Source organism: Calidris pugnax, unplaced genomic scaffold (assembly GCF_001431845.1).
Source record: "Calidris pugnax isolate Ruff unplaced genomic scaffold, ASM143184v1 scaffold15, whole genome shotgun sequence".
Lineage (NCBI taxonomy): Eukaryota > Metazoa > Chordata > Aves > Charadriiformes > Scolopacidae > Calidris > Calidris pugnax.
This window is the reverse complement of record NW_015090774.1, coordinates 7034030-7049342: the sequence shown is the minus strand read 5'-3', so window position 1 is coordinate 7049342 and position 15313 is coordinate 7034030. Positions and strand designations below refer to the sequence as shown.

General features: G+C 41.5%; 1 protein-coding gene across 1 annotated transcript in view; it reads left to right on the top strand.

Moving 5' to 3' along the window:
• Nucleotides 1-88: 88 nt before the first annotated feature.
• The window catches only part of FHDC1 (FH2 domain containing 1), a 36899-nt gene continuing 21674 nt past the window's right edge, over nt 89-15313 (top strand). The window contains exons 1-4 of the mRNA XM_014945378.1: nt 89-211; nt 4240-4872; nt 11930-11991; nt 12564-12666. Coding sequence (XP_014800864.1) covers nt 4390-4872; nt 11930-11991; nt 12564-12666 — 648 coding nt within the window. The 5' untranslated portion in view covers nt 89-211; nt 4240-4389. The remainder of the gene's footprint in view (nt 212-4239; nt 4873-11929; nt 11992-12563; nt 12667-15313) is intronic.

Sequence of the window (15313 nt, the reverse complement as noted above, 5' to 3'; positions counted from 1 at the left end):
GCGCGAGGCGCCTCAGGGTGCCCGGGAGGCGGCGGGAGGCTGAGGTGAAGCGGGTCGCGGTGCTTCCCCGCCCCGGCTTTCCCCCCCGCCCCGAAAAGCCCTCAGCGCTCCCCCGCCCCGGCATCGGTTGAAGGGAGTCACGGAGCACGGAGCTCTCCCTCGGGTAGTCCCGGCGGTGGGCGCCCCGGCCCGACGCCCGCTGCGGACGAAGGTAAGGCGGGGGGGGGCTGTTCCACTGGCTGTTCCCTGAGGCGCGGGGTGAGCCCCGACCAACAATTAGCTGGAATCGAGCTCCCCCTGACAAAACCCTGATGACCCCCTGCCCGGTCCGGGGGACCTCTGTCCGCTCCCCATCTGGCTGGTGTGGCGAACCCCTGAGGGGTTGCCGTCCCAGCTTGGCTGGCTGGCAGGGAGGGAGGTCAGGCCCTATATGATTTTGTGGGATGGGTGAAGTGGTGATGCGTGAAGTTGTTGCGATCGTAGCGCGAGCTGCGCCTCCCCTGTAACCCCCACGGTTTGGCAAGATCGGCGGCTGGTTGTACGAGGCGGCGTTTGCAGCTTCTTCTTTATCTGCGGCCAGCAACCGGTTGCTGCTCCCTTTACCTTCTCCCTGTAGCCGAGATCCAGACATCCAAATGCTGTGGTTGGGCTTTGGTGTCAAAACCGGCGCTGTTCTCATGAGAATTTGGAGGACGCCTGACACAGAACCGTGGGCAGCAGGGAACATAAGGCGTGAGTTAAAGGGAATAATATCTTGCAGTACGAATTAAGAGATGCCCTTCAGCGCATCGTGCGTTTCACCTGTTAATTTGTGTACGCAAATATAATGTATGTCCGTCTCTGGCAACTGCCTTTTTTGCAAGAAACAAATTACTGTAGAGCGTTTGCCTTCTTACCTGGGGAGAAAGTTGTCCCCACCCTCTAACTTTGAAATACATTACCTAGTTAGATTAGGTTGGCTAAAACAATGAATGAGACAAAGAAATAAAATATTTCTTTTATGCCAAATATGGACACAATTAAAACGTGCGGTAAAGACTTGACTTTAGAGCTCTTGCACTTCTTGGGCTGTTTTGGATAACAAACGCGTAATAATGAAGTGTAATTGAGACATCTTAAACGTTTGTTCTTGGGTCCCTTTCTTTTTTCCCCCCCTTTAATCCTTTGAAAAGTGCAGAGAGGCTCCTTAGGAGTTAAATTTTGCCTGGGTTTTATTACGCATCCCCATCCCGGCTGCGTGTCTGGGTAATCTGTAGTTCCCAGTCAGAACGGCTGCATGTTCCCCACCTCCTCTCACTGTACTTCCTGCTCGGAGGCACCTGCTGATACCAACAAGCGGCCCAGAGCCTGTCCCAGCTGCCAGCTTCTCTCCTCTCCCACCCACGGTAATGGTGGGTGTGCTGGGAACATCTTCGAGCCGCTCCTGCAAGAGCTGCTCAGCAGGAGAAGGGAATTTTGACCAGTCTCCTGGTATCTGGTAACTTGAGACTGCTGTCCTCTTCCAAGCAGGTGACCTCTGTCACCTGCATCGTGCTTATCTGTCAGAAGACAAAGCTGAATGATGGCCTTTATGCTGTGCCTCTCCTTTCATGTCTTCCTTCCAAATGCTGATTCTTCCCCTTTCCTGGTTCTGGGTGACGGTTACCTCATCTAAAGCAGTACAGGGCTCGTTGGCTTGAAAACAGATTTTCCTGTTCTATCTATCTATCCTCACATCTAGGTTGGGATGTTTTCTTCCCCTTGCGTTCTCCACTCCTTTCACTAGGAGTGTCCCTTGTCTAACTTAGAAGCGCTCAGGTCTGAGATCAGTCATTTTCCACTCGTGTGTCTTAGCACTGGGACTCTGATGATTCATCGCCTACAACTTTGTTTCATTAGGATTTGATCTTATTTTTCTTAAAGCATCTAGATTTATTGGAAGTTTCAAAATGAGGTTCTTGCATGTTGCCCAGGGGCATGGTCGGTTGGTCTGTCTGTCTCTTCTGTCTTTTTTTTTTTTTTTTTCTTTTAAAATCTGTGGGAACCCAACTTAGAAAATAATAACTGTTGAATACTGCTTTGTGATGGTGGAAGAGTAGCTAATACATTTTTCATTTTTAAATAAGTGGTAGGGAGGAAAAGATTTTTTTTTCTGTTTCTTCTTTCTTTTTTTTTTTTTTTTTTTCTTTTAAAATCTGTGGGAACCCAACTTAGAAAATAATAACTGTTGAATACTGCTTTGTGATGGTGGAAGAGTAGCTAATACATTTTTCATTTTTAAATAAGTGGTAGGGAGGAAAAGATTTTTTCCTAGTTGAGTATTTCTTTAAATTAATGCAACACTTAATTGCTTTGAGTGGTTAATCTCTTTCCACCACCTTGTACCTGCTTTTTTATGCCTCTCTGAGTCTATGATCACGAACCTGGGAGAAAAGGCAAGAACATACACAGCCCTGTAATAGCAACTTGGGTATTAATGCTGATTTAAATTTGAAACCCTCTATCCTAATATACTTTCTTTGTAGTTCTTCCCCCTTTTTACCCTGCCATTAAAATATTTTCCATCATTCCTATGACTTTAACCTCATACAGAATTTTATATACGTTTTCTATTCTTGCAAATACCTTGATAATGTAAGGTATAAGGTTAGAAACTCTGAAGCAGGAAAGAGGAGTTTGTTGCTACCTACCTATGCGAGCTTTTGAGAAGAAAAGGTACAGTGGATTATTTTGTATTCGTTTCCATTAACTTCACCGAAGCTGTGAGTGACTGAGTCCTTGCTGTCCAAGAGAGAATTTGCCCTAAGGCTTGTTTCTGTGACTTAGGTCTGTTTGTTCGTGTAGGCTCTAATGATGGATCTCTGGCACAAAAAGCTAAGGTTTTTCATCACTATTATACAATGTCAAATTGATCTGGATTGCTATTAGCTCTATGTGAACCCTGCTGAAGAGACATACGGCTAAATCAGTGCCAAATTTCTGGTTTTATATTGTTCTTGTGCCAGTGAATTCAACTTTTTCTGTTGAGTTTTCCTGCGACTGATTTTTGCTCACAGGCTGTCTTTCCTCTATCTTATTTTTTATTGTGCATTATCTTTGACTTTTTTGTAAATTCCCAAATTTTATTTGAGATAACTTACAAATTTCCATAAAATCATGGAATTCTTCATTGGTATTTGAAATACCTTAACTTGTTTTCTCTGAGATTTGTGAAATAAATCTTTTACTAGATGTGGCTTGTCAAAAGCTTTTAGATGTGCTTTTTAGATGTGCTTTTTGAGGAAGTCGTATTCTTACCTGAATGTTTACTGTCAATAACAGAAGCTTTGTTTAGTAGGTGACAGTATAAGAAAAAGTGCTTAAAACTATTGTGATTCCTCTTAAGCTGCTTCACGAGGTAATTTAGATGTAAAAGCTTTCCTAACAATTTAAAGTTTTGTATATGCACAGAGCTTAGGATGTATAGTTGACTGTTTCTGTTGTCTCCTCTGTCCTTTCTCTCTCTTTCCCCCTCCCCGTTTATTGATCTGGCTGTGTTAACCTAGATACTGAAGTAAATTATAGGGAGCAGCTTAATCAAACTGCGGTCTTTCTTCTCATAGTGCATTTTGGTAGGTAGCATAACAGACCAGTAATGGTAAAATGCGAATACTGTAAGTTTATGCTCAGTGAACATAGGGAGTTTAGGGACTCCACACTGTTTGACCCTTATTGTGAAAAATACAAAGGCAAAAAAGCAGTACATTAGGCTCAATTGTTAAATCATCAGCAGATTGTTCACTATTTTAATGCAGCTTGGATTTAAGCCATGAATTTAAAGGACTCAAACAGGGTCTGTTTGATCCAGTTAATCCAGTACCATAGTTAGTACTTACATTTTCTACCTGTGTGTAATCACTGTTAAAAACAAAATTAGGAGTGGAATAATATTTGTTTGTTTTCATAATTTGAGATAAATATATTCTCTTACAAAATTGCACTGAACTGAGATTAATAGATGGATTTGGTATGCACTGTGTGTGATTTAGAAGGTGTTCTGATTTTCATATCTCTTTTTGAAATCTAAGTATCCAAAGCTATTTGAAATCTTGGTGTGTATAAATTTTATACAACTGCCCTGGGAAAGACTTTTGATTCACTAGATTTCCCTTCTGGATTGAAAACTTGATAGCTGTTACACTCTAATTTTAGTGTCTTTTCAGCGCGAGGGACAATACCCAGTCTCTCTGATCTGAGTCTCCCTATTGTCCTTTGTTGTAGGTTGCGAAGATGGTACAGTCCCCTCTTGTGTTGCTGCTGCTGGCAGACTAGAGTTTGAGGGAGCGTGGTATCGGTTGCTGCTGCCCTCACTATTCCATGCTCCAAACCCATCCAAGGAAGTAACACTCTCCTCTTTGGAGAGGCCATAAAATGCATGTTATGAATTGTCTGTCCTTGGTCAATGATAAAGAAAATGGGGCTATTCCAGTTGCAACGGGATTAATGACTGAGGATACGACGACTGCATCTCAACTTTCTCAGCCTGCAGCACCGCCGCCCCCTCTGCCATGTCCCCTCGCGGGGGCACCCCCAGCCCCTCCGCTTCCCCCGGGGATGCCACCCCCACCACCTCCCCCTCCTCCGCTGCCTGGGCCAAACATACCTCTGCCTCCGCAACTGATAAATGGACATGACAACCACAGCAAAAAAAAACGAATGCGGAGCTTTTTCTGGAAAACTATCCCTGAAGAACAAGTCCGCGGTAAAACTAATATCTGGACAATTGCTGCAAGACCGCAGTATCAGATTGATACGAAGACAATCGAGGAACTTTTTGGGCAGCAGGAAGAAACCAAGCCTCAGGACCCCAGAAGTCGATCTTTAAAGTCTTCATTCAAAGAGACTAAAGAGGAGGTAAGAATTGAAGTAAAACCTCTCTTTTACATAATGCTGAAGGAACTGAGGTGATTCTGACTCATCTTTGTCTCTTTCTCTGTCATGTTACATACTCGTGGCAGATTTTGCTTGATTTGAAGGGGAGGGGAACAACCGTGAGCATAAACTCTTTGTTCTTAGTGATACACATTTGTTTATCAAAGAACTAACAGTGTTTTATTACTTTAACTTGGTAAGTGCTGTGATTGGGTCACTTGTTAAAATAAATATAAATAAGTGAAGGGAGCTGAAGGCATCTGTATTTACTCATGTTGGATAGCCCTTGAGTTTTCAGTGTGAAATGTAGGTAAATAGTAACTTCTCTTCAGGTCTTCCACTATGTCTGCTGTCCAAACAAAATGTTCTGCACACAAACATGCACTAGGCGGGAGGGAAGAGAATCCTGTTGCAAGGGTTAATGCTGTATATACTCCTGATGTCCTAAAGACATCACGAAGGGAAGTCCCAGTATGACAGCAAGTAAATAAAATATAATATGGCGATTAAGGTAATTTGTTATTTAATTGTCATAATTTTAAAGTTTCAGCGTTTATAAACATTGCTTTCCTGCTAATTAAAACTTTATTTCATCTACCCTGCTTTTTCTGGACACTAAAATAACCTTCCAATAAGGTTTGAACATTGTTACCGATTTCTGTTCTGGTGATGAGGAGGTGTATGCCAAGTACTTTCAGGTTCAGACACTCTTCAGTGAACTGATAAGTGGCTTTTCTAGTTCTTAGATCCTGATTTGTGGACAGCATCTTTGTGAAGCCTGAACTAATTGTCTCAAGTGATCTTTCTGTGAAGTAATTGGAGGGTTGAAATGCAGATTTAATCACTGGTGTGTGTCTATATACATGATAGTGTGTAAACAAAATACAGAGGGCACAGGATTAAGAAATATAACAACATGTAAGTTTTAAGTGACAAAATAGGGATTTGAGGTTGGTGGAATCATGCAGGATTCAGAAGATGTCTGAATGAGATCAGCAGGGATGGGGTGAGATACCAATGTACTGACAGCATGCGTGTTGTACATAGACTAAAGTAAGGGATTTAAAACAGGCATGTGTATTGCAGACTCAAACCCTGACATCGGGAGGGATTAATTGGGGCCGTCATCAGAGGTAGTCATTAACCTCCGTGCTGTTTTCAGACTGTGTTCATCTTCAAATCAGGATTGCAGTGAGTGGACTTCCTGTGCTTCATACATATGTACACAACTCCAGCCCCATGTGTGTCCTTAGGAGCTCCCCCGTTCAGGACTGTAGTGTGGTGAAAATCTAGTTATAGCAAAAATGATGATGAGTTTTGTAAACTGAACGTGGCCCCAGCGTACGATAGCTGGGGCAGAGAAAACCCCAGCGTGCTCCAGAACTCAAGTGTTTTCATATGCAGCTTGAAACTTGGGGTATCCTGGGGAGGCTAAGAGCAGTGTTAGAGATTAAAATTACAGGCCTGCAAAACATAGGTTTCTCCAAGTTACAGTGCCTTGGAAACGAAAACCTGCCTTGCTACAGGTTAATGTTTTTGTGCATCCATCTGGAGCTGATACGGTGGTCCAGTGCATCTCTACTGCTTGACGCCTGTGCACCCCAGTTCGGGGCTCCCACGCGGTGCCTTTGCATGTGGCAGGCGGTGAGGCAACAGGACTTGCCTCTGAGTTGTGCTGCTTAAGTGACAAAATGTTCAACTCCGTTGCTAAGCTTTGTCAAGCATGCCGCAGCAGTGTGTCAGACGGTGATGAGCAATTTCTTGTGTGCTAATGGAATTTGCAGTACCAGCTGCTTAGTAAGGAGGGAAGGAGATAATCCTGAAGAGCTATGTGTTAATGGAAGTGCGGAAGCAGAGATACACAACAGCTCGGATGCTTAACGTTGCTATGGGCATCATTCAGCAAGAGTATGGAGATTTGAGGCATAGGCAATGTTTGTGACTTCTGTCATCGGTGCCGTCAGCTGCTGCTTACTTGCTTTAATGGTATGAGGGTGTGAGAAACTGGACGTGAGACCCGACAGAACCGAACGGTTATCCTCAGTTCACTGTAGTAAAACCTAAGGAGCTTGAACAGAGTTGGGGACAGGCTGAGGTACACAGCGTCTGTGTGACCTCGTGGAGAGCATGTTAGCATGGGGCTGAGGAAGCTCTGGTTCTGTTCCTGGCTGCTTCACTGGCCTGACAGGGGACAGTGGAGAAGACATTTTGCATTCCAGTATTTCTATTCCTTTTGTGTAAGTAAAACACAGTTGATGTTAGAAAGTGCTTTATGGCCTAACAGTGAAAAATGCTCTTTGGAGTTTAAATAGGGGAATTAGTCTAATTGTTGTGTGTTAACAGTGAAGTTTCAAGATAACTTCAAGTGCCTAAAGTCAAGCATTGCTTTGATCCAAATCTGAAAAAACCAGCATGTGTTTAAAGTGCTGTACAAAAGTGCATGGCTGGAAAGTCTGCTCTTTTGGCTTAGTGGGGTTCTGGTTGGTGCAGTGGCATAGCTTCAGTGGGACCAGTGAAGAGTGACTCTTCAGCCGGAATTGAGAGCACTCCTCCAGATACTGTGGTGGAGATAGAGTTTTCATACCTTCTCCAGAGATCACTGTTAACTATGAAATCATGAGCAGTTTTGGAAAAAGTTCTCCCTTTACAGAACTGCATGTCCTTTTAATTCCTCACTTGCCAGTGTTTCATACAGGGAATTTAGATGCCCAGCTCAGGGTATTGAATCATGGTTCTGGAGGCTCACAACTAAACATCATCATTATAACAGAAATCCCTTTTGAGATTTGAGTTAAACTCCTACAGTAAATGCTTTCCTTTTCGTAAACAATTCCTTGCCAAAGCCTTAGGAGATTAATTAACATGTTTCCTTGACTAAAGGCTTAATTTACGCCATGGTTTCATGTAATTTGAGCCTTTGAAAAATAGGGGGTGTAGAGCAAAGTTTACACACCAATTTACTTTCCCCATCCTTTAGTGGTGTCACAGTATGGCACAACATAACTCACCTAGGTTATAGCTAGTCTGGCAGTGGAGCAGGCAGAACAGCTTGTTGCCAGCCAAGGGGGCTGGTCTTGCTTTCTTCTGTGATCTCTCCCTCTGTTCCAATCCCTCACTTCCCCCCATCTGTGTGGTGGCTCTGGCAGATATTGGACCCTCTGTAAACAGATTTAAGTTAGTAGCTTAGCAGAATCCTGTTTGGGCTTTTTGTTTGTTTTCTACTGGAGTAGTTTTCTGCTATTTTAGTGAGTTTTGATGGCTTGTGAAAGGGTGCAGTGAATTTCAGAGCTTGTGCAAGGGGCTAGTGAGAGGAAGAGAGAAGGAAGATGGAAGGGGTGAACAGGATGTCTTCTCCCCTCTCCTGGCCATGCTCTTTCTCTATTTTCCTGTACTGGCTCTGATGTTCATTCCACCTTCTTGAGAGCTGATTCAACCTGTTAATCCAGCAGAGGACTAACACAGCAAAAAAAGCAATGAGATGAGTACCAGTGCCTGCCTAAGGGAAAGAGCAGGCTAGGAACGTGACAGGGAGGGTGACGTGGAGCAGGACAGCCCTGTGGTAAGCTGCTAGGTTCACTCTGCCGCACTGTGGAAGTGCACCTTTCCTCAACCACTCCAGGCAGTGTGTGTGGCTTGGAGAAGAGAGGCCAAAATATTAAACTCAGCAGTGATAGTTAGAGCATTGTAAAGTGAAGTGGAAGTTGAAGCACGAAGCTGTTTATATCCTCCCTAACCTCCAGCACCAAGGCTGTGCCACAAGGCTGTTCCATGCTTGCTGTAATTTGTAAACTATATTTCGCCATGTGAAACCCCATTGTTCTTATCCAAAGAATACATATAATGTTTTGCTTTCACTAATCTGTTATAAATCCACTTTGTCATGTTCCTGTTCCTCATTGACAGTCCCATGGCAAGAAACTTGTATTGCATTTCTGCAGCCACTACAAAGTCTTATTGAAGCGGGGCTTTTTGTGTCTCCCGGAACACTCCTCTGAATCTTTCCTGTTAATTGCAAATTTCTGTCAGGGTTCAGGAGCAGATCTTCTCTTACTATCATTACAACTTCACCATGGTACTCTAGCTAAATTTCCCCTTCCTTTAGTACATCTAAAACAGTGAATGTTTCAGTGGTGGATTAACATTTGTCAAACTGACGCTGTTATTATCCCACATGATCTGTGACTGATGCAGATTTGAGAAATACTCTGAGTTGAGTACTGTGGTGATGAGAAGCAGATTCATGAGTGAATCAGCTGTTCTTGTTTCCAAGATTGCACTGTTTGTGAAGGAGAGGTGGCAATTCTGTGAGGCAGTGACACTTGGCAGGAAAAGTGCAGGTGTTGAGACAATGCAAAGTATCTGAGGGAACCATCATATTTCAAGAGTAGGATAAAAAAAAATTAATAGCTTTCTCTGGCATGAGAGTTGAAGAAGATAATAGAGAAAGCTCTCCTGAATTTATCTAAAGTAAATCATAAGAAACTATATGAGTACAGAGGTTCCCAGTAAGACTAGGAAGGTTGCTTCTCAGTTCTTACAGTCCAATATAACTTCTTGAGTCAAGAAGTCAAAGGATGTCCTGGTGGACATCACTTCAAAGTCTCTTTAGGTGTCAACAGAGATTTGGAACATGCTGTGCTGGCACCAGTGCTGAAGGTATGTACGAATAGAAGAAAGGAGCAGACTTTGTAAAAAGCTGGGATGTTTAAAGGATAAAAAGGGACAGCTTGGTAGGAAGTCATATGCAGTTTTCTGCAAGGACAAAATCAAATGAAAGCTCAGTCGGGAAGAAGAGTAGACATTAGGAACAGATGTTAAGGCTAAGATTGTGAATCTAATATGCAACATGGTACTGAATGTGAGATGGAAGATACCATATTTGTGTGCAAGGAGTAGGAGCTTGTATTTATGGAGTATCTGCCAGGTTCCCCTTTTTTCCTCCTCATGCTCCCATCTAGAAGCTCCTTGAAGGCAGTTAAGTAATAATAGCTTTTTCAGTCACTTCTGATAATCTTGAAATGGACACCAAGCAATGACTGAAAACTGAGCCATATGTTTTGATTGTATACTTGAAAAAGAAAATGGGAAAAAATAGAGTACAAACATATACAGAGCAAGAGGTGTTTAAGATCCTTGTACTTAAAAGAGAAGAACAGTTATGACATTTGTTTTATGTTGTGCTGATAAGGCAAATGCAGCTGTATATGTTGCCATCTGTTGTTTTTCTTCAAGGGAAGATGTTAAAAAAATAATCTCTAGTTTTGTTTGAGGAAGTATTGTAAATCTGAGTTGTGCCACGGAAATGAAAGGTTTTCCCAGCTGATGGTCAGTCTTACCGTAACAGTTACCAACTGTGACTGAAAATAATATGTACAGAAGGTTAACTGTGAGATGCTTTAAAAAAAAACCCCAACAAACCAAAAGCCAAATTATGATGGCAAAGCTTATAGGCTTAAACTAGCACAGAGAAATCAGGGAATTAGGAGTGAGCAGAGCAATTGGAGATTGGAGCTGCAGTTTGAGAGGTCATTGAGAGGTCCCTGCAGTAAAGCATTTGAAAAAGATTAGATACTGCAGGGGGAGAGATAGTTGAACCTGTCCTATGCTAAGGGGCTTTCCCTTAATGATCTGTTGGGGGCCTCTCAACTCCTAAGATAACAGGAGAATAAACCACAATCTGTCCTCTTATCTTTGCATATGTTAAAACTGAAGGGCTTCAGGCTAGCAATCATCTAATTAATACACTGATATTTCCTGTGTTTTCCAGTCTTTGCTGGAGAGAAGAGAGAAAATTCCAAAATTTCAGAAAACTTTTTATTTGATTCACTCTTTTCAGCAGATGAGGAGGCTGTCTCCCAGGTGTATGTTGAGGAGAGCACATTAATCATACCTGTATCTTCACTGTCACCAGCTGACTGCAGGCTAATTAAATTTCATGATGATGCCAACATTGCATTTTTATATGTATTTCTGATTTGTGTGCTGTCACAAAGGTCAAGACACCTTTCCAGTTGTCAAAACCTCAAACATTATGTGAATCCAACAGCAGTCTTGAACACCTGTGTGTACCGAGTTGTTTTATTGTAGCAGTCGGGTGGCACTGTTAACGTGAAACAATTCTCTTGTCCTTCTAAATCTCATGACTTTTGTAGGTGTTATCACCAAAATAGCTGTGGTAAAATTTTAACCTTAAGAACACGATTTGCTAAAACATCCCAAACATCTCAGATTTGAAGATGTATGCAGCAACAGAAAGAAAAAAAAATAGTATAAAAAGAATTAACAATTTTATTTTAAATTTTTTTAAAATGAATTAGGGGGAGGGAAAAGTGTTGGCTTTTTTCTCTGCTTTATCTCCAGAATTGTACTTGTAAGATGATGTAGCAAATCAACTTTAAAATAGAAAGCAGGGGATGACTATTATTTTATTAGGGGGTTCTGCTTGCTTCTAGATAAACAGATTTAAGCATTATCTGCCTCAGGTATTGATTCAAGATTGACTCGTGTATCTTTCCATGGATCGGCATGGCTGTTAGTTTTCGTAAATGAAATCAGTAGTGGGTACTGACCTCTGTTTGAAAAGTCCATCCCCACATTTGTTACAAAACCTTTGAAAGAGGTGGGTTTTGAAGTGTGGTGCTCACTAACCCTGGGGGGGGGGCCCTCCAAATGTGATACAATGTGATACAATGTATTACTTGCTAAGCAACATTTTGCAGATTCAAGGTTATGAAATAAGCAAGGGGAATGTTTTTACTTTGTAATGACATAGGATTTATCTTGTTTCCTTCTATAAATGACTATGTTTTCTTTGTTTCACTTGAAAAAAAGTTGTGGGTGTGCTGTGTATTTCCATGGTGAAAAACTAGTTCTGTAATATATGATCTTTGTTGATAAGAAGTGACTCCGTGTATTCCTTTGGGTGGTGATTTGGTGGCAACTGCAAACAATTATCTGCTGCAATTTAAGGAATGATATCTGCATTGTATGTGGTTTTCTTAAGTATTAGTAGATTAATCTATCTTGTTTTCTCTCCCAGGTTTCCATTTTGGATGCAAAAAGGAGTATGAACATTGGGATATTTCTCAAACAATTCAAAAAGTAAGAGTTGATTTTTCCATGCAGCTAGTGCAAGCTACAGATCTGTGAAATTATTTGTAGTTCTCATCAAATGTAGTGTGTATTATGCTTTGTTCTTTGTGTAGTCTACATTTCTATACAAGTTTGTCAGAAGTAACTACATTTCGTAATTTGTTCTGTATATTAGAAACAAATTTAGTTTTGAGTGCCATTATGACTTAGCACTAAACATTCAGAGTTTGTTACTGTTAAACCAGTTGAAGTGAGTTTTCAGAAGAAACACATATATCTCATGTAAATACTACAGGGAAGCTGCTTTTCGTTGTCTGTCTTTATAAAGAATTAATAGAAAGGGGTGAAGTGAGGATTATTTTCTTAAGAGGAAGCTGATTCAGTGCTATCTTTATTCACTGATAATATTGACCTTTAGTAAAGGCATCACTGAAAGTGGTGTTATAACAGTGTTGCTGTGGACACTGATACATAACCTCATTATAATTCCTTTGAGTAGCCCAGGCATGGGGTTTTTTGAATTCGTGTAACTGTTCACCCTGCAAGTGTTAGAAATGTGTATGCTCAATTGTTTTTTCAAGGTCTGCTGAATCCATCATTGAAGATATTTATCATGGAAGAAGTGAGCCCTATGGTTCTGAACTGCTGCATGAATTTCTTAAATTATTACCAGAAGCAGAGGAGGTAAATAATGGTTTTACATGGAACTTACTGTTTTGTAGAGTTCTACTGCCTGGGATTCTAACACGAAGGTTTGCACAAGAGGAATCCCAAAGCTTTGCTGAGGTCAGAGGATAGGAAACCACTGAGTGCAAAGGTTTAATCTTCATTTGACCAGTGGTATTGAGGTTGCAGTGTAGTCATTCCCTTCACATCATGCAGTTTCACCTACTTTTAAGGTGCTTCTTAATGAAGGTAGTAATAAGGTAATTTTGTTTCCCTGATGTCCATTATGATGTCCCTTTTGTCCCATAAATGTTTTACCAAGACCTGCAACCCTTCTGTGTGCACTGTAGATAACTCTGCTCTGGGGTTCAGAAAACTCAGAATTAAAGTATATCATAATGCAAACGAACTAAGGTTCACTTCTTTGGCACCTGCCTCATGCTTTTCCATTGCAGTGCCTGGGAGCTGCGTATTTGTACCCCTATTCTACTGCCTCTTCTCCCTTCTGGTTTGCTACCTGCTTGATGCATCTGGGATCTGCCTGCTTTTGGGCCCGGGTCACTGGGTTCCAACAGGGCAGAAAGGCTGCTCAGCTATGCAGCACCCAAAGAATTTGCTAACATGGCTTAGTGCTCCAAAGGAGACGTGTTGGAAGTCACAGAACTGCCAGCAGCACCTTCTGCAATGTCGCTGTGCTCACCATATGACCAACATGCAAGTGCTGCTTTCTTCTCCCCAGGTCTTAACCTTCAAGTCCATTCACATGATTAAAGGGGTGAGGCTTCATCCACTGACCTGGGAGCCCTGCTTAATGATGCACAGTTCCTTGTCTGCTCATGTATTTGCACTGACCCGTTTGTCTGTACTTGAGAGAAATGTATACCACAAACTTGACAAAATTAGCATTAGAATTGCTTGAGTGCTTCACATCAAAGCCATGGCTGAAACCTGGGAAATTGCTAGTTAAAGTCCACATATAGATCAACCTCAACTCACATGCTTTACCACTTCAAGGTCATACTGCCAAAGCACTCTGTTTCCTCTGTGCAGCAGCAAATCTCAGATCCAGTCAACAGGAAAACACGTATTATTTTGCTATCAAATATATAGCCCTATATTGGGTTGCTTTTGCAGGGAATCTTATAAAAACTGTGTTTGTTACTATATTTGATTAATATGTTTTTTATAGTTGGGGATATCAGCAAGTTGGAATGTAATTAATTTGAAAAAAAGAGGTCACAGTAGATCTGGGAGGTAAAACTATTCCCCCTTCCATCTTTGCATCAATTTCATACATACTCCTGTATTAAAACAGAATTTATCTCCTCCCTCTGAGTCAGACAGAGGAGAACAGTGAAGTACTAACTTACAAAGTTAACCAGGAGTCACTTTATGTATTCAGCAATTAGACTGAAAGAAAGCTTTTTTTTTCTTCTTTTCCTTTTTCTGGTTTAAATCTTAGTTGTTGTTTTACCACAAGTAGAAAGTCTTCCATGTAGCGTACTCTTAATGTGATATAAATACTGTAACTCAGCTAGAATTGTAATGTAAGTTGTTCAATTTTGGTTTTTGGTGCATGACAGTGAAAATGTGCCCTTTCTGGTAACTATTGGTAAGTGGTGCATAGTTTCTGCATCCACAGGAGATTGTCTCCAATACCCAGCTAGATGCTTTAGATATCCAGTAGGTGCTGCTAAGAGTGAAGAGGTATATTTATTTCTTAGTAGGTGATTTGACAACAGACCTGCCCCTCAACATAGTGGGTCCAGGGCACTTAAGATGTGCTTTTAAGGAGGCGCTTGAGAAATTAATAGAGGAGATTTTATGGGACAGAGGAGTATTAGAAATTAAGGGGCATTAGATGTTAGATTTGTTGCTATTCCCAAGGGAAAGCTGGAAAGAGGCTTGTTCGCAGCATGCAGGTGTTTGTGTGTATTTAATTAGTTCTGTGCTTCAGAGACCTCATTGCTCACCATCATGAAGAGGAAGGAACCCCTTTTCCTTTGTTATTTTCTTGTAATTGTTTTGCTTCTTGGGAGGTTTCCCTGCTTCCTGGGAAGTACCACAGAAAGAGCTGGGGTGGTGGCCCAGGACAGGGAGACGATCTTGAATGTGAGGGACTGACGCTTCTGCTGGTATGGAAAAATGTTTCAGTGCCTCCATGTACTCAGGCTTCAAGTGTTCAAAGAGTAAGTGGGTCTAAGAACTTGTTTACTGCTGTGGCTTCTAAAATTTTATTGTAGTCTGTTAAAAAATGTGTTCTCTTTAGGAGCCTCAAAGCTTTTATTGTTCATCTTTCTCAGCATTTTTTTTCCCCTAAATGTGTAATCGCTGTTCTCCTTGTATGTTTTCATTTTATTTGTTAGTTTATGGTCTTCCTTCTAGTCTGATTCACTGTTTGATAAGAGGAAGCCATTGGAACTATGCAGTCCCTTTACCACATACACATAATCCAAAATCATTACAGCTATCAGATGAAGTGGTGTTATTTATTCTGCTGTTCCTTATGTTGTCTAATTGTCCCTAATTTTTTTTTGTTCTGGTGGTCGTATTGCATGAGATAGCTTTGGCAAGGTATCATCACATTAGACTGTCCCTGCAGAACGTTGCCTGGGATTACCCTTAAATACTTCCCATTCTTCTGAAGACCTGCTTTGTTGTTGTA